Raw genomic sequence first — 24,977 nt, forward strand, 5'->3', positions numbered from 1 at the left:
CTATCGAAATATTAGAGGAGAAGATGTAAATCCTGAATTTACTGCAAAAACAGTAAACCCAGGATTACGTCATTAGCTTTCTCTCGTAAGAGGAACTGAACTACCCTGCAAGACTTTCGGTATCATATGCGTGAATAAATTTTCAGACACAGACACTTGTAAAATTAACCTACAAGTTACACATCTTCCTCAAAGACCAACTCTAGTAGATGCATCAAAATGTCAAACTCACTGAGACATTTATTAGACTATTTTCAGGGAAAGTTTTAGAACAGCTGAATCCTCATAAAAGTAACATGCACAGCAGTTACCTGCAGAATGTTTACCTAACAATTCAAATAAGTACACCAGATTCTGTAGCAAGTGAACATGTTTTGCTATTTCACTATAAAGGGCAGCAAAGAACCATAGTTGGAAAGGGATTTTTCATTTTCCGAGAACTGAAAAATTAGTGCTATGAACAATAGTGGTCCTAGTTGTTCCTGTACAACTATACATTCAATTCTTTTTTTTTCATACAACTTGTAAGAGAAACAAAGCTAACATAATTTTGGTCCTAACAAGAAGTGAAGATATGATAACATAAATGGCTGTGATGAACAGGCCAAGCGATCATAAGTTGGTCCACTTATTTTAATTGAAAGAGCAGATAAAACTAGAACTAGGAAGTCAATTTTAAAAAGACAAATTTAAGGAAGGTAAACTACTGAGAACCTTATACCCTTGAATTCAGAAAATGAGCTGGAATTCTTCAGTTTGAGGATTATCAGAAGTCTGTATATTGAGCGAGATGTAGTTGTAGAGAGAGGCTCCAGAACTAACAGGATGAAAGTAATTTTCAACAGGATAGTAGGAAATAGAGAGCTTGTAACTTCATAGAAGGGGGTTAATTGGGAAGCTTACAGAAGGAAAGAGAAAGACAGGTTGCTACCTGTAACTGTAGTTGAGTGGTCATCTATGCATTCACACATGTGGGCTCTGCACCTGCACAGAGTCTCCGTTCGGGAAGCTGCTATAGCTGCGGAATTTTGACGGAAACCCCTCCCCCACTGTCCTAGTGCACATGTCCCTAGCTGGCTCCCACTTATTCTCTCAGTTTCTTGAGACTGACATTGTGGCCTCATAACCAAGAGAAATTTACAGAAAATATACCTTCGGTACTCAACATCGAACTCGAGTATGACACCGAAGAGCCCCCCAACTGCCTTGCCTGTAACCACCGTTGTTGGTATTGTTGTGCTTTAGGTGCCTGATGAGGTTGGCACTGAGTGGCAGATGACTGAAACCAGTGCTTTTGGCTGGTAAGCTGCTGCGACATAAAACCCATACGATGCACCGTGGCATGGGTCTTCTGTACGGAATCAAGCACATCATCAGTTTTTGTGTTGGACAAGCCTTGCCCATCAAAGGGTAAGTCCTCAATACTGATTTCCTGTGGAAGACTGGACAACCTCAATCAGGCGCAGCAAAGTAGGGCTATGGATCCATAGCACCTCTGTGTTGCCATCAACTTGGTGGTGCAATGTATTTATTTGCAGTCTGGACAACTTCAGAGCCTCCAATTGGAAGAGGTGACCCAGCTCCTCCTTGTCATCTGGAAGATGCTCAAGAAGACAGCCCACTTTGTCTCATAGCAGTAGCTGGTACCCTGACATTGCCACCTGGTAGTTCAATATTTTAAGGCCCACTGCTGTGGAGGAATATAGTCTCCTCTCTAGCAAGTCCAGGTATCTACCCTCCTTGTCGGCTGGAGAGGAGTGAGTCCTGCGGGCCTTGCCCTGTATGGCTTCAACGACCATCGAATTTGGGTTTGGGTGTTTGAATAGGTACTCAGTATTGGTCTCTTGCAAATGGTGCATACCCTCCAAGCACTTCGATATTGGTGGCATAGCGGAGGGTGCTTTCCATGACTGTTTGATGGCCTCCTCTAATGCCAGGAGTAGAGGAATGGCCACTGGTCTGAAAGTCTCTGCATTTACAGAATCAAAAATGGGGTCTTGCACTGTGGAAGCTACCTGCTGAGTCTCTAGGCCCAAAGCCTGTGCCATTCTGAGAATCTGGTTGGAAAATTGTCACAGATCCTCTGACGGGGATATGGCTTCATTAGAGCCAATGATCGTGTCTGGCAAGGAGATGGAGAGAGGGGAAGAAGACTAAGACGTAGTACCTGACTGGTAACATTCTATTCCCGATACTGGCCACTGAACAGGCGGCATGAACAGTGCCAAAGGGCAAGGAACAACTGGCTGGTCTGGATGTCTCAACACCATAGCTGATTGATGTTGACGGTACCGACTTCTCCCCAATAGGGAGGGTCAGGATGGTGAAAGCGATACTGGCCATATGGCTCATTACAGTAGTCAACCAATCCTGGGGTCTCCTGTACCGCATCTCCCAGGCTGAACAGCTGTCCCACTTTGAGAGTGGCAATCTAGACCATTCCTGATATCAGCTTCGCTCGTAAAAACTAGGGGCATTGACTTCTTGTAGTGGAGGCACATGACCACACTGACTCCGGTGAACGTGGATGGTGATTATGGGCTGTACCATGGCTTTCCAACCCATAATGACGAGGTGGTCGAAGGATTGGTTCTGTTGGAGATGGGTCTTGGATCTCATCTTCTGACATAGATGTTACCGGAATAGTTTCCCCTCCTGCCTAGGATTCACCGTTGGAATGAGTGAGAATAGCATAGGTGGACCAGTGGGTAAGGCTGTCGGTACAGGTGACTGCATCTGACCAGTAGGCGTTGGCAGAGCAGTGGGAGAGGCGGCCTGTATGCCGATCCTGAGAGGGCCATAAGCCCGTGAGGGCGATTGCGAAGCTCACGAAACAAAATAAATTAAAAATAAGGATACAGATAGAAATACTTGATAGAACAAATATACTGAACAATAAAGAAGCAAGAAAAAGAGTTATATAGAGAAATGGGAAAAGGACCTATAGAGATCTATTAAATTAGAACAATGGGAGTGGATCTGGAGGAATATTCCAAAGGTGTTAATGGCAACTTCGTTAAAAGAGAACTACATTAAGGTTATGTTTCAGTGGTACGTCACCCCATATAAATTAAACAAAGTACGTAAGAATTGTTCAGAGAAGTACTGGAGATGTGGGGTGATGAAGGCTGGCTTTGTTCATGTACTTTGGTCTTGTCCAAATATAAAAAAATATTGGGAAATGGTTTTGCAAAATATCTATGAAATGAAGGGATATATAATACCAATAGACCCATTGCATGTTTTACTTGGCTATCTTAAAGACTTAAATTTAACTTGTGACTTGCAGCTTATTGTTAACCTTTTAAGAGTTAGTAAAATACTGATAGCTGCTTTCTGGAAGAAGACTAAGATTCCATCTAATGAAGATTGGTTCTAGAAGGTCTGGGACACGGTTTACATGATAAAATTGACTTATTTAAGAAGATATAAAGAATAAGGTTCTGTAAACAAGTTTATCCAGAATTGGTCACTTTTTGTGATGTACTGGAATTCTAAGTTCATGGATGGTTCGAGTCCTTATGTTATGTTTGAAATGTTGTAAGTGTCTCTTTTTTTTTTCTTTTTCTTGTTATATCTTGTGATTTGTAAAAATAATAAAAAGGATACCTAAAAAAGAAAAAGAAAAAAAGAAGAAATACTTGATAGAAGAGAGAAAATAAAGAAAAAACCCAGCTTTTAGTCAGAAAACGCTTTTTAAAACAGCGAACGATGAGAGAAGCTCCCTACAAGGTGCATGCAGTGGCGGGTGAAAGAGAACTGAGGGAATAACTGGGAACTCGCTAGGGACATGCACACTAGAATGGTGGTGGAGGGGTTCCCGCCAAAATTCCTCAGCTATAGAAGCTTCCTGAACCAAGGCTCCATGTAGGAACATAGCCTGTATGTGTGATGTATAGAGACCATGAAGAAGAATGTAGAAAGAAAGAATGTATTACTAGATTGCAAATGCAATTCATAAAATCATAGGGCTGGAAAGGAATAAAAAAACACACACCTACCACAAAAGAAAGGCCATCTATGTAACAACCTAGGAACAGAGGAGGCTGCTCTATGTCAGAGAACTGGTCCATCTAATTCAGTATTGTCTACATTGACCGGCAGTGACCCTCTAGGATTGCAGACAGAAATCTTTTCCAGCTCTACCTGGAGATGCCAATGAACAGAACTTGAAACTTTCTTCATGCGAACTATGTGCTCTACTATGGAGCTATGATATGACCCTTCTCCTTTGCAACCTCACACAGACCGAATTCCTGGAGGATAGGATATCAATGGCTACTAATCATGATGGCTATATACTATCTCCAGGCTTAGATACATCATGCCTCCGAATATCTGTTTCTGGGGAGCAACAGTAGAAGAGGGCTATTGCCATCACATCCTGATTGTAGGTTACTTGGTGGTATCTCACTGGCTATGTTAGGAAACAAGATGCTGAACTAGATAGTCTTTGGTCTGATGCAGCAGGACTGTTCTTAGGGTTTTAGACTAATCTATCTACTCCATACCACACTGTGCTATAAGAGAGCAGGTGCACTACTATGAAAATAGCTTGAAATGACTCCAGAAGCAACTCTAGGAAAGGATAAATTAAGTAACTGGATAACAAAGGCAAAGAACAACAAGATTTAGAGGTGGAGGCAGAAAAATCTCAAATCAAAAAGAGTTGGTGACATGAAATATGAAGTCCACTAGCAAAGATTCTTAGTACATGAATTGACTTTGGCTGGGAACAGAGTGAATGGAGAAAGTTGTGCCTATACTAAAAAAGGGATATAAAAGCCAGCCGAGTAACTAAAGCTTTGATAGTTTAATTTAACTGGCACAGATGGTCCTGGATTAAAGGAAACAAAAATTAAAGGTATAGATCTAATATTCATATCTTTGAGGGCCCTTTAGCCCTTTTGTTTACATTGAAATATACGTATCACAATAATGGATTTGTGTTTTTAAACACCACAAGACCTATTGCTGGTGGCATACAATGTTAGAATGACTAAGACATGCTAAGATGAAAGACTGATAAATATAGTAAAGCAATCTATCTTCTTTCTGCTGAAGCACCCAAAGTGATTTACAGTTTAAAATAATGGCTTACAACCTACACAATATACCACACACAAGGAAAGAGGAATGGGGAGGAGAAAGGAAAATGAGCAAATTCAAGTACCAATTATGTCATAATGAAGTTACATAGTGGCCAGGTGGAATGGTCACCACAGGAGATAATGTTGAGAGGGGAGGAGTCAAATAGCAGTCTCAGTCAAGCCAACAGAAGAGTCCTTGTTGTGCCATCTCTCCCTCACATGCAGCCAGATGGAATGGCCGTTGATGGATGTACACAACGACCTCATGAACCAGCATTACAAATTTGATACTGCAAAGTTGACAGCACTCGGACTTGCTAGTTATCAGGCTTATCTTCTGGAAATGACTGCAGAGAAGAGATGTTGCGATATTGGTTGATCACAAGATGAGCTGCCAGTATGAGGAGACTGTAGTGAGGGCAAAATTCAGTGTCTGGATGCATTAGGTAAAGCATTTCTCACAGGGATAAGGAAGCACTGGTACCTTGTAAAGGCACTGATGAGGCCACATCTGGAATATTGTGTCCAAGTTTGGTCAGCCATGTTCAAGAAGAATGTATTCAAGCTGGAACAGGTGCAAACAAGAGTAACTACAATGACTGAAACAATTAAGAAATTATTGGGGGTGCAGAGATTAAAGAAGCTTGGCCTGTTTAGTCAGAAAAAGCAAGCATGAGAGGAGATATCATAATACTCTCTAAATATAGATGGCTAATACAGAAGATGGAATATAGGCTTAATAGACCATGGTGACAAGAACTAAAGAACTTCATAAATATCCTTAAAGCAGCCACATAGAAAACAGAAATCTATTTAGTTAAAGAAAACTGTGGCAACAACCACCAAATACTAAGGTGCCATTTGTACATTTAGGCTGCAAATCCAGGAACCTTTTCCTATTATGGTTAAACTACACATTACACTGTAGCAATGTGTAATAAAGCCCCAGTGTCCTCTGCTGCAAAGTTCCCTTGGTATCAGTTTGCACTGAAGAAGAGCCAGAAAGAAAAGGAGTGCTTAGACCTTCTCCTACTAGTTACCTTCACCCTGAAATTTGCCTTACTGCCCGTAACTCTTCCACTTGCCAGTGCTCCAGATCTGTGATCTGCAAATATGGTTTTAGAATACTGTTGGGGGTCAAAAAAACTGGAAGAGGTATAGTGAATCCCTTTCCTTCCATTTATTCTCTGTTGCAAATCATGCCATCCTGGGGGTGCTTTGCAATGAAGATGGCTCCAACAAATCTTCCTTACATGTGGCTTGTAGAGATGGAATTAAGGGCAAGCCCAGTCTAAGGGCAAGTCCAGTCTAACTAGTTATTTGGAAGAACGAGCCTAGCCTGCTAGTTATTATATTGGGGTCTCCATATTTAACCTTTTTCTTGTGTTTGGTTAACAGAGAACAATAGATATGTTTAGAAATTAACTTTCAGAGTTTTTTATTTTATTTTAATCAAATAAATGTGTTTCTTTGGACTAAAACAGAACAGAGATACAAATAAATATACAACAGTCTCTTAAATGCCTCAGATTCTTTTCTTATATGGTTGTTTGCCTTGCTTCTTGGTTTGGGTGCTTAACACTGAATGGTGGCCTGTACCTTCTTTTTGAGCTAGAATTCCACTCCTGTGTGGCTGCAGCACAATATACTCTTGAAGGAAGTGTACAACTGTCAAAATTTGTGAGAGGCTGGAAGAAGAGAAACTCAGCAGCTTCATGACAAGACAGGATGTATTTATGAGTGAAATAATGCAATGTCTCTGACATCCTAGTTGTGCCCCTTTGGAGTTGGGAAGAATTTATTTCCCTTTTACATGACCTGGAGTCATTCCCCCATCCTACTTTTTCTTGAACACTGAAAATAGCCCTAGAAAGGGAGGGGATGCAGTAGAGTGCCCAATCAAATTTTCCTTGTTATTGTTTGAAGGATGGTTTCTGCTCAGGGCATGACTGAACCCCACATCTGGAGTCAGTCTCAAGGCAGAGTTGTTTGCCTTCCCTTGTGGTGTGTAACTTGGCTGACTGCGGGATTATCTTGAGCTATTTTCCCTATAACCACCTTACAAGCAAAGGCTTGTGGCACAAATAGGGCTATATTGCATATATTGAACTACCATGAGCTGGACTGGATGAACTTTTAGCCTTTTGCAGTTTTCTTACTCTATGAAATTCTTTCAGTTCTTTCTGAGGACATTAATCTGAAAAATAAACCAGGAATAGCTTAGTCTTCTTTATTTGAAAATTAAGTCTTGGCACTCTGTAAATTCAGACATTCAAAAAATTAACCCAAATATCAATTTTCATCAAGATTGCTCAGGGAATTCTAAAGGGGTAAAAAGCCAGACCAGCAGCTGCACTGCACATGGATGGCAAGTGAATGGTTGCAGGTCTGGGCATGTTTGGCTACTATTAAAATTGACTATCAAATGCCAATGTTCTACTGAACAAGGTACAGGGGGCTATATACAGGGGAACGTTTCCCATTTCAGCAGCCCCAGTTATGATTGCCTAGGCTCCCTACCACCACCTCCAGCCACAATCAGTGCAGTAGTATGCTAACCAGAACTAGCATTTAAAACAAAAACAAGAACCATCACTGCTTATACAGTTTTGTTTTAAAGATCCAGTACAAAAAAATCTGAAAGTCACCAAGATTAACAATGTAATTTTTAAATTCAACTTCCTAAGAAATTCATCCAATATTCTTAGAACTTGTAATATCCGTTCAAAATTTCTTTTATTTCAGATTTGAATCATACACTTTGATTCAATGTCTCAAATGATCAGCAGAGATGAAAGAGACAAGTAGTAAAAACAAATATATGCCAAGAGTTGTTGGCAGCAATTCTTAGGCTGGGGTGTACCCACTTCTACATCTGTATAATGTCAAAGAATACACTGATATAGCAGGCAGACACACCAGCACAAAATAGTAGAACAATAAAGGTTGGACTGAAACCAGTGGATCATAAAAATTCATCCCACAGCCTGAAGAAGAATATTCCACCTAAAGCAGGACAAGAGGTTTAAGCCAGGGCATGGGATCCTTGTTTAAATAAAGATTCTGAATTCCTGTTTAAGTAAAAAAAATACAATTTCTCTTTTTTACCTTAATATGCATCTTGGCTCTTTTCAGCAGGCTGAGTGTGGTGTGTCTAGTGCTATCTGCTCCCAAAGGAACAAGCTGTTTTAACTCTTCTAAATATAGCCGGAGTTTAGCCCGTCTGAAATTATTAAAAACCAGAGTTGTTACAATGTAATTAACATACAAAATGCACCATGCTATCAAGATTTCTGCACAATAGTGATTTCAAATGAACAACATTCTTCACACTGCTATAACACAATCCTTAGAAATATGATTTTTTTTTTAAGGAACAAAGGGAAATAGGCCAAGCCATCACACCAAGTCACTGATTTTCTTTTAGGATTTCTCATGAGTGTAATATGTTTATTTTAACATATTTATGTCCTCTTTAATCACTTAAACACTGAAGGCAGCTAACACAGTATTAAAGACTAAACATAAAAAGTCACAATTATCAAAAAAAAATCCCTCTATTTTCACCGTTCAGGCTGTGAGAAGCCAAAATGGCGCCATCCATGCACAAGAGGGTAGTATCAACTGGCTTGGGTGAAGCCCAATGTTTGCAGAAGTACAAAAAACCTTTAGGAAAAAAAGCAACATAGCCTAATGAGCATGCTCGTTCGCCATGGAATGCTAGTCCAGCAGAGGGGGATTATGAAATGGAGTGAGTGGAGTACTGAACAGCAGTACTCTATACTGCAACATTGTGTTACAGGTCCCCACTTCTAGAATACTAAAAAAACAGCCTAATCCCTAAAACAAAAATCCAGCAGACATTATTTTAAAAAAAGCAGCATCAAGGCATATACAGTTTGCCTGACTGCTAAATATCCTCTTGAATTATTATTTTTTATAAGGTGCTGAGAAACCACACTACACCAGTTTTTTTGGGAAAGGAATTCCAGAGCCTGGGCAATCACAGAAAATGTCCTATCCTCAGTGGCTTCCTGTCACACCTCACGGAACAGGGTGGGATACAGAAGAGAGGCTTGGATGAGGATAAGAACATAAGAAGAGCCAAGCTGGATCAGACCAAGGGTCCATCTAGTCCAGCATTCTGTTCACACAGTGGCCAACCAGCTGTCGACCAGGAACCCACAAGCAGGGCATGAGTGCAACAGCACCCTCCCACCCATGTTTCTCAGCAACTGGTGTACATAGGCTCACTGCCTCTGGTTTTGGTTGGTTAGAGCGCTAAAACAGTCAAATTTAGCTTGCCCTGAAGCTAAATTTGACCCTTTTAGCACTCCACGGAGATGATGGTGATGATGATAACTATCAAGTGCTCAACATTACCCACTTAGCAAGGAGATCCCTGGGATGTAAAGGGTTGCCTCGACCCCTTGGGGTGCCCTCCTCACAGTCCAAAACCCCACAGGGCTCACTGTGGGTTGTTCCGACAATAACCCACACTGCATGGCTTATTCCGCAGTGTGGGTTGTCATGTTGTATGAACTCAGCCACTGATTCAGCACACTTCCCAGGTTGACAAATAAAGCAGCCCCACCCTAACAATTTTTAAACTTATAAAACATGTTAAAATGCAAATGTAACAGTTTTAAGTCATATAAATTTAAACTGAATCTGAGAGAAATGGGTGAATGTATTCTAACTGAACAGCCAACATTTGAGTAGATTCCATTTGCATACCAAAGACAGAAGTACAGTGTAGAAGGTAGAGAGTTGGACCAAGGCCCTGGAGATGCAGGATTAGTTCCCCACTCAACAAAGACGCTAATTGGGTGACTTGGGCCAGTCACCATGTCTCAGTTTAAACTTGTTGAGAGGGTGAAATGGGGGGCAGGGAGAACCATGTACCTTGGGGGAAGGTGGCATAGACATGAAAAGATTACTGTTATTTTTATTTATCATTATCATCATCACGCAGCGTGAAGAGTATTTCAAGAAGAGCTCCGCATAGGATTTTAGAGGGGAAGAACCAGGCATATAAGGAACAGAAAAGGTGTTTGGTACAATCACAGAATTACACAGAAATGTACAGAGAAATAGCAAGAGATTCTACTGGTATATAAACAAGACAAAACAGAATGTAGGAATTATTCACCAAATGAGATTATCAACAGTTTGATAATGAAAGGTTATTTTGTCTCAGTTTTCATTAAGAACTAGCACTGAATAAGACTGCATTGAGGACAGTTGGAAATGACAGACTGGAGGTCAAGGAGAAGATGAAAACTATTAATGCACTCTAATCTTAATGTAGGGGAAGGAGGCCAACAAACTCAAACTCAAGCTGGTAGTGAATGAAGTGGCATTTATGATTGGTTAGGTCTACTGTGGATTTATTATTATTATTATTATTATTATTATTTTCTTAAATTTTGTTTAATGAAGGGCAGGATATAAATGGAAATAGCAACCAAACATACATTTTAAATTAATAAACTTTGAGAGAGGCACACCTAATGACTGGAGACAGGCTAATGCAATACCTTACATTCAGAAAACACCAAATAATTACAGAGATGTTACGTTAACTTTAGTGGCTAAAAAGGCCTGGAATAAGTCTGAATATGTAACTATTTTCCCCAAGATAAACTTCAGTAAGAGCTGGTATCATTTGCACCAAATCCCAACTGAGTAACTTGTTAGTGCTCCACTTCCTTTCAGGCAATGGATTTTACTATGAGCAGTAAAGCACTACACTGCTTCCCCAGGACTAGATTTGCAGGCAGGCAGGAATCCGCCAACCTCCTGAGACAAAGCTCTTTCTTGCTGTCTAATTTGCTGCAGTCCATGCTTGGGTGCAGACTTGACTGGGTGGGAAGGGCTTCATTTCAAGCAGTAATCTGCCCTCCCCCCTGCTCCCCCTTCATCTCTTGATATACATGTAAGTGTATCAGTGTATGGGAAGAGTTTCAGAATGTATTTGTAGTGGCAGGCTTGAATCTTTCCCAGCCAGCATTCTGCACCCAAGAAAAGGCTTAGGCAGTAGGGTATTTTTACTGAGATAGATCTATTGGTTGGGGAAGGCTTTACTTTCCATCTGAAGTAGCAGAGTCAAGTGTCACACACTCGAGAGCATCTCTCCTTATGTGCAATTATGCTGCTCCTTGCAAGCATAAACCAAACACACTTAAAGAGTGGTAACAACATGTTTTGGGAAGAGGAACAAAGAGGAATATCTAGTCTCTTCTCCTGCCAGAAATGTAGGTGGCACAATTATGCCCTCAAAGATTGGTGTGTATATATGTAAGTAAAACAGACAGGACATAAAGTAGGATAAGTCTAACCAAAACAATTATACCAAAGTAATCCAACATGCTTCTTAAGGAAACTGTTGTTTGGGGTGGCGGTGGGGGCAAGACAACTGCAGCTGATCTAGGGCAGATTTTTTATATATAGAGATATAGACATACATACATACAAAAATCTCTCTCCATATCCACAGAACCCTCTTCCACGTGGTGTGATCCCACACTCTCCAGGAATGGGTGGATTAAAGGAACACATAATTAAGAACAACAATTAGGTTTCTTTCTTCCCATGCAGAAGGGAAAACAATGTCCCCATGAGAAGTACAATGGAGAAAAGAAAATGGAGAAATCCCAGGTGCCTACAGAAAAAGGTTTATTGTAGTTCTTTTATATTGGCCTGATGCCTTTCGGAAATGTTGATTTCCTTTTCTTCAGGGGCCACAATAAAAATATATACATACATCATCTTAGTTATTTCATGTTACTGCAGATCATATGAAAACATCTCAAACACTCCTAAAATGCAATTACTATAAAAAATATATAAATTTCACAACCAATTTTAACCTATACACAATTAATACTTCTCACATTCATATAAAAATCAAGAAACTATTACTTCTACACTTATTAAAATCCACAAGATTTTAAGTAATGGTTTCTTGATTTATATATGAATGTGAGAAGTATTAATTGTGTATAGGTTAAAACTGGTTGTGAAATTTATATAATTTTTATAGTAACTGTTTGTTTTAGAAGTGTTTGAGATGTTTGTATGTGTTCTGGAGTAACATGAGATAACTAAGATGATTGTTGTTGTTCAGTCGTTCAGTCGTGTCCGACTCTTCGTGACTCCATGGACCATAGCACGCCAGGCCTTCCTGTTCTCCGCTCTCTCCCGGAGCGTGCTCAAGTTCATATTCATTGCATCCGTGATGCTATCTAGCCATCTCATCCTCTGCCGTCCCCTTCTCCTTTTGCCTTCAGTCTTTCCCAGCATCAGGGTCTTTTCCAGGGAGTTTTCTCTTCGCATTAGGTGGCCAAAATATTGGAGCTTCAGCTTCATTATCTGTCCTTCCAATGAGCACTCAGGGTTGATTTCCTTTAGGATGGACTGATTTGACCTCCTTGCAGTCCAGGGCACTCGTAAGAAAGAGTCTTCTCCAGCACCACAGTTCGAAAGCATCAATTCTTCGGCGCTCAGCCTTCCTTATAGTCCAGCTCTCACAGCCATACATTACTACTGGGAAAACCATAGCTTTGATTAGACGGACCTTTGTCGGCAAGGTGATGTCTCTGCTTCTTATATGCTGTCTAGCTTGGCCATAGCTTTCCTCCCAAGGAGCAAGCGTCTTTTAATTTCATGGCTACAGTCACCGTCTGCGGCGATCTTGGAGCCCAAGAAAGTAAAATCTGTCACTGCTTCCATTTCTTCCCCTTCTATATGCCAGGAAGTGATGGGGCCAGATGCCATGATCTTAGTTTTTTTAATGTTGAGTTTCAAACCAGCTTTTGCACTCTCCTCTTTCACCCTCAACAAGAGGCTCTTTAGATCCTCTTCGCTTTCTGCCATTAGGGTGGTATCGTCTGCATATCGGAAGTTGTTGATAATTCTCCCAGCAATCTTAATTCCGACCTCTGATTCATCCAACCCGGCATTTCTCATGATGTACTCTGCATATAAGTTAAATAAGCAGGGTGACAATATGCAGCCTTGTCGTACTCCTTTCCCAATTTTGAACCAATCGGTTGTTCCATGTCTGGTTCTTACTGTTGCTTCTTGACCCTCGTACAGGTTTCTCAGGAGAAAGGTAAGGTGGTCTGGTACTCCCATCACTTTAAGAATTTGCCACAGTTTGTTGTGATCCACACAATCAAAGGCTTTAAGCGTAGTCAATGAAGCAGAAATAGACGTTTTTCTGGAATTCTCTTGCTTTCTCCATGATGCAGCGAATGTTGGCGATTTGATCTCGAGTTCCTCTGCCTCTTCTAAACCCAGCTTGTACTTCCGGTAGTTCTCGGTTCGCATACTGCTGAAGCCTAGCTTGTAGGATTTTGAGCATCACCTTGCTGGCATGTGAAATGAGCGCAATTGTGCGGTAGTTTGAACACTCTTTGGCGTTGCCCTTCTTTGGAATTGGAATGTAAACTGACCTTTTCCAGTCTTGTGGCCACTGTTGAGTGTTCCAGATTTGTTGGCATATTGAATGCAGCACTTTAACAGCATCATCTTTTAGGATTTTAAATAGCTCGGCTGGAATACTGTCATCTCCGCTAGCTTTGTTGTTAGTAATGCTTCCTAAGGCCCACTTGACTTCACTCTCGAGGATGTCCGGCTCAAGTTCAGTGACCGCACTATCATGGCTATCAGGGACATTCAGATCTTTCCTGTATAGTTCTTCTGTGTATTCTTGCCACCTCTTCTTAATCTCATCTGCTTCTGTTAGCTCCCTGCCTTCTTTGTCCTTGATCATGCCCGTCTTGGCACAAAACGTTCCCTTGAGAGCTCCAATTTTCTTGAAGAGATCTCTAGTCTTTCCCATTCTGTTGTTTTCCTCGATTTCTTTGCATTGTTCATTTAAGAAGGCCTTCTTGTCTCTCCTTGCTATTCTCTGGAACTCTGCATTCAGTTGGGTATATCTTCCCCTTTCTCCCTTGCTTTTCGCTTCCCTTCTTTCGTGAGCTCCTTGTAAAGCCTCATCAGACAGCCACTTTGCTTTCTTGCATTTCTTTTTCTTTGGGATGGATTGAGTTGCTGCCTCCTGAACAATGTTACGGACCTCCGTCCATAGTTCCTCAGGCACTCTGTCTATCAGGTCTAATCCCTGAAATCTATTCCTCACCTCCACTGTATATTCATCAGGGATATGATTTAGGTCATACCTGAACGGTTTAGTGGTATGTATATATTTTTACCGTAGCCCCTGAAGAAGGAATTCAACATTTCAGAAACGCATCAGGCCAACATAAAAGAACTACAATAAACTTTTTTCTGTATGTACCTGGGATTTCTCCATTTTTTCCTGCACCCCCCTCCCCTCCTCCTTTTATCCCCCATGAGAAGTACATCATTGCCCTGCCCCCACCTCCATATAGGTGACGTAGGAAGAAGCAACAGGGAAGGCTTCCATGCTACCACCTGTATACATAGATCAGCCCCTATTCTATTTAGATCAAACTAAGCATGGGATGCTGTAGTACATACAATTTATTGTTTATTTATGTAAACATTGTTAACAGGTCACTAGTCACTACGGAGCAGAACTTTACTCAGGACAAAACGAGATGCAAAGGAGCAGCCAAGTTAAAGTGCCTGTTGCCCCATTCAAATACAAAGTGGGAAGAGAGATAAATAATTTTCACAAACAAAAAGTGTTCACGCAAGAGAAACTGAAACCTCCCCTCCTTTATCTTGCTGCATTCCATTGCTTCATGCACTTTTCTGCCCAGCCCAGCTCCACCTCAATGATCAGGCCCAGAGGAAAGTGCCTGAATCAATGAAGTGTGGCAAGGGGAGGTGGTGGCTGGGGAGGAAAAGGTAAAGAGGAGGAGAGTGAAGGTGGCAGCACCTGCCTCCAGGGCAGGCAAGAGAGAAGAGAGGGTGTCAGCCTGTGGGATGCCAAAATTCCACCTTGCCTAGGACACCAAAATACAGTGGCGAGAAAAAGTTTGTGATCCCAAATGATAATTACAGAAATTCCATAGTTGTACCGTGATAGCTTTTGTGAATCAAAACCAGTCCTTTTCTAAATATCCAATAGGGTTTATATTAACCAATTCCATGTCTTCTGAAATAAAACGATGTATAAATTAGGCAAACAATGAGTACTTAAGAGTCAGGGTACATGGAAAAGTGAACCCCTGGTTGCATCAGCTCAATTAAAGGAAATAATTTGAATCATGTGTTTAAAGAATAAGGTAGATCATCAGGGGTGAGTTTTGGAGGCCCCACCCTATAAAAGGATCAGAAACTTTGTGAGTCTGGTCTTCACCATAAGGTTGTGTGGAAACACGTCAGGCCACGATCAAAAGACATTTCTGAGGACCTCAGAAAAGCAGTTACTGCTGCTCATCAGTCTAGAAAGGGTTACAAAAACTATTTCTAAGGCTTTACAAACGGAGAAGGTTCAAGACCACAGTCACTCTACCCAGGAGCAGTCGTCCTACCAAAATCTCTCCAAGAACAAACCAGCGCATCATCCGGGAAGTCAAAAAGAATCCCAGAGGATCCAAGGATCCACAGGCCACTCTCGCCTTGGCTAATGTGAATGTTCATGACTCAACTATCAGAAAAAGATTGAACAGGCATGGTGTTCATGGGAGGATAGCCAGGAGGAAACCACTGCTCTCTAAAAATAATATTGCTGCCTATCCTAAGATTGCTTAAGACCACACAGATGATCCTCAAGACTTCTGGAACAATGTGCTCTGGACAGACGAGTCAATGGTAGAACTTTTTGGCCTCAATGAGAAAAGTTATGTTTGGTGAAAAACAAACACTGAGTTTGAACAGAAGAGCCTCATCCCAACTGTAAAGTATGGTGGCGGGAATGTGGTGGTTTGGTCCTGCTTTGCTGTCCCAGGACCTAGACGGCTTGCCATCATTGCAACCATGAATTCTGCAGTGTATCACAAGATTCTAGAGGAGGATGTCAGGCATGTGGCTGTGAAATGAAGCTGAACTGAAAGTAGGTCATGCAACAAGGCAATGATCCTAAACATACAAGCAAGTCTACAAAATAATGGCTGTGAAAGAAAAAAAAATTCTGTGTTTTAGAATGGCCAAGTCAAAGTCCAGACCTAAACCCCACTGAAATGTTGTGGCAGGACCTGAAGCAAGCTGTTCATGCAAGGAAGCCCTCAAATGTCACTGATTGAAGCAGTTCTGTAAGGAGGAATGGGCCAAAATTCCTCAAAACTGGTGTGAGAGACTGACCAACAGTTACAGGAAATGCTTACTTGAAGTCATTGCTGCTTAAGCTGGTATCACCAAGTGCTGAATCTAAAGGTTCACATACTTTATCACACATGGATATTGAATGTTGAATCAGCTGTGGATTAACAAATGTTGAAAAAGCATCATGTTTGCATGTCACTTATTTAAGTAGGTTATCTATTGTTCTTTATCTAGGATTATGGGCTTAGATTAAGATCTAATAACATTTTAGGTTAGAAATATGTGACCTACGGGGTTCACAAACTTCTTCTTGCCACTGTAGGTCAAGATGGTCCTGGATGAAAAATGATTGAGTGCTCGATTCCCACCTCTTTTCTGGGAGGGGGGGAGGGAAAGACAATATTGTTCTCGGTCACATTTAACATCGCAGGAACAAAAAGCAAAGCAGATCCAACTTCTTGCCTTCCTTTTAAATTTTCTCATGCAAGTTTGAGTGTGCGTGCAACGGTTTCCAATTGGGGCTTGTTGCATTGTTGCTTTGCTAACTTGGGTGTGTCCTGAACTGCAGATCCACTCTGGTCTGAGCATGGGGGAGAGCTGCAGCACCACACAGACTGGGGAGAACAGCTCCTCAACATGCTTCTCTTTACATAAATTTTACATTACTTTGCTGACTGCAGTCAGCACACTTCCAGAGTGGAGGAAGAGTGAGTTGTGTATATTGTGTAAGCAAGTGAGTTTTTCCCCCTAGCACAGCAGTTTTGTTTGCTTGTATATCCCCATCCCCAGCACTCTTAAGTCCATTCCAGAAATCAGAGGTACCTGATTTGTTTGCTCTAGTGGCCTCACTATTTAGCTGAAAACACTTTTCCTAATTTTTAAACCAAATTTCCTTCTGAAAACTGGTGGCTTTGGTGACGGAAACAATCCTTGGGGATGCATCCTCAGAGCTCTTTCCAATTTATTGTGACTTTTTCCCTCAATTGCCTTTTGCAAATTTTATTATCCTCCCACATTATTATCATTATCATCATCATCATCACCATCATCATCCCACCCCATATACATAGTATGCTCTGCATGCATGAACTTAAATTTCATGTGGATTTCAAAGGGAAATCCTTTCTAAGGAGGTTATTGTTATTATTCTGCACACACATACACACACTGTACTTTGTGGGCATAAACTTATATTTCATGTGGATTTCAAAGAGTGTGTTTCTCCGAGGAGATTATGATGACTATCCCACGTATGATGACAACTGGGGGGGGGGCGGGGGGGGCCGGGGGGGGCACAACCTCTTTTGGTCCAGGGGGATCAAGCCCATTAGGACAAATAATGTCAACAAGGTGGGGCCCCATCCTGTAACCCCTTCCCTCCTGTGACATCATCGGCACTGCCCCAAGACCCTTTTTCCCATGCAGAGAGAGAGAGGCACGGAGCTCTGTGCAAAAAGTGACTCAGCTGGTGCTTACAGGAGCTGACTCCTGCAGGCTCTGGCCTAGTCCAATGGCTCCTTCCCACGCCACTCACAACCTGATCAGGAAATGAGCAGTGCAGGAAGGGACTGGATACTGCTTGCCTAGCCGAGTGGTATGGGGAATCCCCAGCTTTTCTCTGATTGGGTCTCTGATCGGAGATAACATGGGGATTCCTCTCCCTCCAGGGCGTGGGGCCTGCGGAGGGCTCAACCTTCCATAGGCTGTACTGGACTCCAGCACTGGCCAGACTGCCTATAGTGACTCTGTCCCACAAGGTCCAGTGGGCACCAGCCGCCATTACATGCACAGACTTTTAAATGAAACAGACACATGCTGTAGCTTGCCCGCTCACATCTAGTCTGGCCACAAATGATAAAACTTTCAGTTTAGGAGGAAGAAACTAATAGACTTTAGAATCTGCATTGGAATATTTCCCCCCAATATTCTGCATTAGGGAATATTTTTCCCAATACAGAATCTGGACTGGAATATGTACTGATGAAATTTGTGAATTATATTCTGTCGATAAAGAAGAGGATCAGAATATATTATTTTGTCCTTTCCCCCTGGCTGTAATACACAGCCTCTAAAAAATAACAAGGCCTAATAGGCAAGGTCTTACGACCTTCTATTTCCTATTTGTATAGAATTGGGCATACAAAGCATTAAATACCTAAAAATAGGGATACTGGAGGCAGAAAGGCAGAAATAGGTGTTTTGGAAATTTCACAATCCATCACTCTCTGCACTTGAAAGTTACATCTGTACAGATCCAGGAGTCTTATAATGTCTTGGAGGTAAATGAAAGCATAGCTTGTTGCTGCACAGTCAGAAGGTGGAACGTCCAGCATCCCGTCTAACTACCCATCTAACTTCATTTCTGTTGGGGTGGAGGAAAAGATGCCAAGGAGCCCCATAATTTCTCAGCAGAAGTGAGCTAAATTTCCACCTTCTTTTATTGACCTTTCTGTCCTTATGAGAACTGTGTGTGACGGGAGCACAAAAAATGTAAACTAACATCTGAATAAGCAATAGAAAAATGTTTTTGTGGAGGTAAGTTTTTCAAAATGATATTCAGTGGTATCAAATTGCAGCTAAATTATCTAAAATGAATAGTTGCTCATGTTGGCAATGAGGAAGAGAGAAAAATGTAACATTGTCCACTGTTGGTGGTCTTGTATCAAAGCTGTGGAATTTGGGGAACTTATTTTAAAGGCCATCAACAATATCTTTGGAGAAAGACTGACACTGGATCCTAAAGTATTGTTGTAAATACTAAAGAGGAAACTCTCATTATTCCTTATGACTGCCGCAGCCAACATATTGTATGCTAAGTTTGGGAAGTTTTCACAAACTCTGAAACAGAGAATCGTATACTAAATTATGGGACTTCACTGGGCTTAGTAAAATTATGTGGATGATTTGGGTAAAAAAAAGAGATTTATACTATCATAGCTGGATTAACCACAGGGAAAAGGGTCCCTGTAGCGCCTAGCCCAACATCTCAAAAGGCCCACTCACTAGGCCAAATTCCCAGCTTTCAAATAAAAAAGAGCAAGCATGTAGCGCTTGTAGAACCTAAGATATGAGGCAAAATGTTCAGGCACATTCCAATGGTTTTGTGAGAAATGAGCCTGCTACCACCTTTCAGTGTGTTTAGCCAATGATCAACATCTGGCCACAGAAATAAGTAGAAGGAGTTGTCTGCAGAAGGGACTTCCTACTTCGTTCTAACCCCTCCCTTTGGGGGGTTCCTATCCTTGTACAATAGTGATTACTGCCCGCAAAAAACAATTACAAAATCTAGAATTTTTGTGTATGTGATTGGGCAGTAGCGTATCCAGCCCCAACAATGGGGAGCAGGAATGACAGAAGTTCATGTTCTTTCTAGCTCAGGTCTTATTTCATGCCAAAAAAGTCACCTTTTTATTGTGTTTGTAACCATTAAAAAAACACCTGCCAATGTAAATAAAGTCTGCCATGATACCCCGATTTTGTGTGTATTGGGGCGTGGTGGAGCACTGTGGTTGACTTTGGGTTTCAACAGCACTGCAAAGCAACCCATATTTTTTATACCCACATTGGTAGGAGGAAGAGTAGTGTATGACATCAGTGCAGTGCAGAGTTGTTATCTAGTCTGCTATTGGGTTGGTTGTTTTTTTAAAGGGAAATGCATGGGGGGTGTGTGTGTGTGGTATTTAATGAACTGGATTCTTTCCTTCATGGATTCTTTCATTCATTAAATACTTTTTGCATTTATGTGCCTGCCCAGACCCTAGGAACATCTTCAGGGGCTCCCGGAGAAGGATCCCTGCCAAAGGAAGTAAGGCAGGTGGCTACCAGGAAGAGGGACTTTTCTGCTGTGGCACCCCAGCTGTGGAATGAGCTCTCTAGTGAGGTTCGCCTAGCGCCTACTTTGTACTCCTTGCGGTGCCAGGTGAAGACCTTTTTATTTTCCCAGTATTTTAGCTTCCTAGTCTTTTAGCTCTGCTGTTTTAAATCTGTATTTTAAATCTCTGCATTGCTGCTAGGTTTTACTCTGGTTGTACTGTTATATTGAGGTTTTAAGCTTTCATATTTTATATTGTTTTATGCTGCACCTTGTGGTTTTAATTTCTATGAATCACCCAGAGAGCTTCAGCTACTGGGCGGTATAGAAATGAAATAAATTAAATTAAAAATAAGTATGTGTAATTTCCTTCTCACCACACTATTTACAACCCCACCCCCTATATACTGTATATAAACCTGAAAATCCACATAATAATCCATGTATCTGTTGAAGTGGGCTACTGGCCACAAAAGCTTATGCCAGAATAAATGTGTTAGTCTTTAAGGTGACACAAAACTCTTCGTTGCTTTTGCTGTTAATAAAGTTTTTTTGAGTTGATGTTCATGCAGAAAACACATAGGGGTGGGGCATATGAGAAGCAAGAGGATGCTGTCCACATTTTGAATGCTGAATATGAGTTATAGGAGCTGGTGTCAGTCTTCAGGCTCCCTCCCCTGGGTCTCTGGAAGATACATTTCCAACTGGGGTACTTGATGCATCTTTTATCTACTCCACATGCCTGTAAATATTTGCACACAGTAATGCAATGAACAGACAGTCATTTTACATGCTAGGGAGACTTATAATGGACATAGTCTTACACTATTATATTTTTGTATTACAGAATTATTTATTTTATTCTTTTTCAAGGATTGATATGATTTTGACAACTAAAGAGCTTGCTACAAAGATTGGCAAAATACAAGTTTTACCAAGATCATTTTCGGACCATAACCCTATATCTATGTCATATGTGAAAAGAAACACTACTTTTAGATGGAGATTGAATGAAATGATATTTCAAAATAAAAGTATTGTGGATGACACTAAAAAGAAATTGAGATAATTTTTTGAATTGAATCTGGACAAGGGAACAAATATCCGAACGGTATGGGATGCAAGTAAGGCCTACATGAGAGGTTATTTTATACAACAAAACACACAACTGAAAAAGAGAAGGTACAAAATATTCTAAAACAGATAAAAAAGGAGAAAGAAGAATTCCTAAAGAAAAAAACAGGAAAGGCAAGTGTCCTACGACAGATTAAATTACTCTAACAACAATTGTCGATGTTAACAGTCCAGGATATGCAAAAAAAATTAAAACTTTGTAAAACAAAGAAATTTTGAATTTGCTAATAAACCAGGAAGATGGTTGGCCTATAAACTCAGAAAGGAAAAAGAAAAGACAACAATTGTGAAAATAAGCAAAAGTGGATTAGAATTAACTGATAATGTAGCAATTCAGAAAGCCTTTTATCAATATTTTTCAAATTTGTATAAAGGACAGGATATCTCCCCAGAATTAATGGATAAATATATTCATAAACAAAATTCACCAAAAATTACGAAGGAACAAAAACAAATGATGAATGGCCTAATAACGGTAAATGAAATGGTGGAAGCGATAAAAAAAATTAAATTGGGAAAAACTCCAGGACCAGATGGATATCAGGATTATATTATAAGTGTGAAGAAGAAATTTTACAACCGTTGAAAAATATGATGAACAATATTTTAGAAAAGGGGGAGATACCAGAAACATGGAAAATAGCATATATAACATTAATACCTAAAGAAGGACAGGAGTTAACCTTGACAGAAAACTACAGCCCAATCTCATTCTTAAACAATGATTATAAGATATTGGCAACAATTTTGGAAGAAAGGCTCAAGAAAATATTGCAGGAGTCTGTGTATGAGGACCAAAGTGTTTTCTTACCAAGGAGACAGATGAGAGATAATGTAAGAACAGTCTTGAATGTGGTGGAATATTTGGAAAAACATCCAGAAAAACAAGCAGTTCTGATCTTTTTAGATTCAGAGAAAGCATTCGATAATCTCAACTGGAAATTTTTAATTAAGACTTTAGAAGAACTGGATTTCGGAGAAAACTTTATAAAATTGGTGAAATCGCTATATACCGATCAAAAGGCTCAAATAATTATAAATGGGGATCTGACTAAACCTTATGAGATACAAAGAGGAACAAGACAAGGCTGCCCATTGTCACCGCAATTGTTTATATTGGTTCTAGAATTATTGAACAGAGTTATAAGACAAGATGATCGCATTACAAGAATAAAGATTTTAAAAAAGGAGAAATATAAGATGAGGGCTTTTGCAGATGACTTGATGTTTATGTTGGAAGAACCTTTAAAGGGAATTGAAATTTTAATGAAAAAATTAAAAGAATTTGGAGCAGTGGCAGAGTTCAAAGTTAATAAACAGAAAACAAAAATGTTAACAAAGAATATGAATGTTCAAGAAAAAAAAAGTTGATGGATAAGACTAGTTTCCAAATGGAAAAGAAAGTAAAATATTTGGGAGTCCTTTTGACAAATATGAATTGTATGCTTTTTCAAAATAACTGTGTTAAAGTGTGGAATGAAATTAAACAAGGCCTATTAAAATGGGAAAAATTACAACTATCACTTTTGGGAAGAATTGCAACGATCAAAATTAATGTATTACCTAGGATGTTATTTTTGTTTCAAATGATACCCATTATTACATCGGATTTCCCCTTAAGCAGTGGCAGAGAGATATAACAAAGTTTATATGGCAAACAAAAAAACCAAGAGTTAAAATAAAAATTTTACAAGATGCAAAGCAAAGAGGTGGCTTGGGATTACCAGATTTTAAAAGCTATTTTTCTGCCTGCTGCTTGATGTGGATGAAGGAATGGGTGACGTAGAAAAATAGAAGACTTTTAGAACTAGAAGGACATGAACTGAGATACGGGTGGCATGGTCATTTGCGGTACGATAAAACAAGAGTGAATGTAGATTTTAATAATCACTATATATGAAGGGCTGTATTAAGAATTTGGAATAAATATAAATTAAGGTTCTATCAAAAAATACCATGCTGGATATCTTCCCAAGAAGCAATGCATAGAAGAGAATTTGATAGTACACATAAACAGATAAGATATAATGATTTACTGGAACTGTCACAAGGGGAATATAAGTTAAAATCAAGGGAAAGCTTATTGGAAGAAGGTCATGTATGTCAGTGGTTTTCATATTTGCAACTTAAAGAAAGATTTAAAATAGATGAGAAAAATGGTGGATTTGAACAAACAGAATCTGAGTTTGAAACAGCACTGTGTACAGATGATGAACATGTTATTACTAAACTGTATAAATTACTGTTAAGGTATGAGACAGAGGATGAACAAGTAAAATGGTATGATAAAACGGGCACAAAATGTTGGTCATAATATATCAATGGAAGAGTGGGAAAATATGTGGGGAAAATATTTAAAATTTACTTTATGTACAAGTCTTAAAGAGAGCTTTCATAAGATGATGTATAGACGGTATATGTCACCATTTAAATAGTCTAAAATGTATAAAGGTGTTGTTGGAAATGTGAAGGCCAAGGGGGAACGTTTTATCATTTATGGTGGACTTGTAAAAAAGCTAAAACATTTTGGAAACTAATTCAGTCTTTAGCTCAAAGAATATTAAAGACTACTACAAAACTAAAGCCAGAAACTTTTTTATTGAGACTAACAGATAAACATGTAAAAGAGAAGGGGGGAACCCTCTTTCTCTACATGACAACGGCTGCAAGGTTATTGTATGCACAAAAGTGGAAGAATGAAACAATACCAACTATGAGTGAGTGGATCATGAAAATGATGGAACTGGCAGAGACGGCAAAACTTACTATTATAATTAAAGAAGGGTCAACATCTAAATTTGTTAGATTGAAAACCTTTTATAGAATTTGTACAAGAAACAGAAAAATGATATCTATGTATGTGGATTTTGAACTTTGAGATGGTTGATTCTCTTTTTTCTGTTGTTAAAATTAGGAGAAAGGAGATAATGTTTGTGAACTCAATGTATGATATACAACTAAGACAAGAACTAGAGAATAATAAGTATTTGTTGTGTAATGGGAGCCAAAGGTAGATACCTTACAATCTTAAGAGATATTTTAGTGTATGTGTATTGTTGCTGTGTTTCTGTTGTTGGTATGTTTTGTTTTTCTTTTTTAAAAAAGGGGGAAGGGGGGGAAATAATTATTTTATTATATTTATATTTTGCCTTTCCTCCAGGAACTAAAGATCTCCCCATTTTTACCCTCACAACAATCCTGTGAGGTGGGTTAGGATGAGAGGTAGTGACTGTCCGAGATCATCCAGTGAGAAATGATAGGCCTTTGCTGTTCCTCTTCTTGGGCCAGCACTGGCTGTATATATGTGTGTCCTGTTTGGTTGTTGTGTCTGAGTCAATCTAGGTCTCTTTCTCGTGCGTGCGTGCGTGTGTATATATATATATATATATATATATGAATGAGAGAACGTGCATGTGCTTCAAGGCACTCTCCTATGCATGTTTAGACAGAGAAAAGGCCTACAACTTTCAGCATGCCCCAGCCAGTATGGCTTGCTGGGGCATGCTGGGACTTGTAGGTCTTTTCTGTCTAAATGTGCATAAGACTGTGCCCTCAATGTATTTCTGTGCCTACGTGCTGTATGCTGTAAAGGATGATGCTTGTGTCTGAGTTCTCTGCCATGGAAAAGATATTAGTCTTTTGCTGAAAACATGGAAGATTATTCCTAAAATACGCAGTGAAAAATGTTTTTGCATTATTAATGTACATTGTTGATTGTGTGTATGCATGTGTTTATATGT

The 24,977-nt window shown here is 39.9% G+C and overlaps 1 protein-coding gene across 12 annotated transcripts in view; it reads right to left on the reverse strand.

Annotated features, from left to right (window-relative positions):
* MXD4 (MAX dimerization protein 4) overlaps positions 1-24,977 on the reverse strand; it is a 67,609-nt gene that overhangs the window by 21,645 nt on the left and 20,987 nt on the right. For 9 of the 12 annotated variants that reach the window (XM_084845033.1, XM_084845035.1, XM_084845032.1 and 6 more), the window contains one exon: positions 8,199-8,313. In XM_084845033.1, the coding sequence (XP_084701159.1) occupies positions 8,199-8,313 (115 nt within the window). Of the gene's footprint in view, positions 1-5,539; positions 5,656-8,198; positions 8,314-16,354; positions 16,447-24,977 lie in introns of those variants that run through there. The other 3 variants (XM_084845041.1, XM_084845042.1, XM_084845037.1) reach the window with 2 other exon arrangements.

This window comes from Heloderma suspectum, chromosome 3 (genome assembly GCF_057233095.1).
Source record: "Heloderma suspectum isolate Gila_16-S chromosome 3, 16-S_ref, whole genome shotgun sequence".
Classification (NCBI taxonomy): domain Eukaryota; kingdom Metazoa; phylum Chordata; class Lepidosauria; order Squamata; family Helodermatidae; genus Heloderma; species Heloderma suspectum.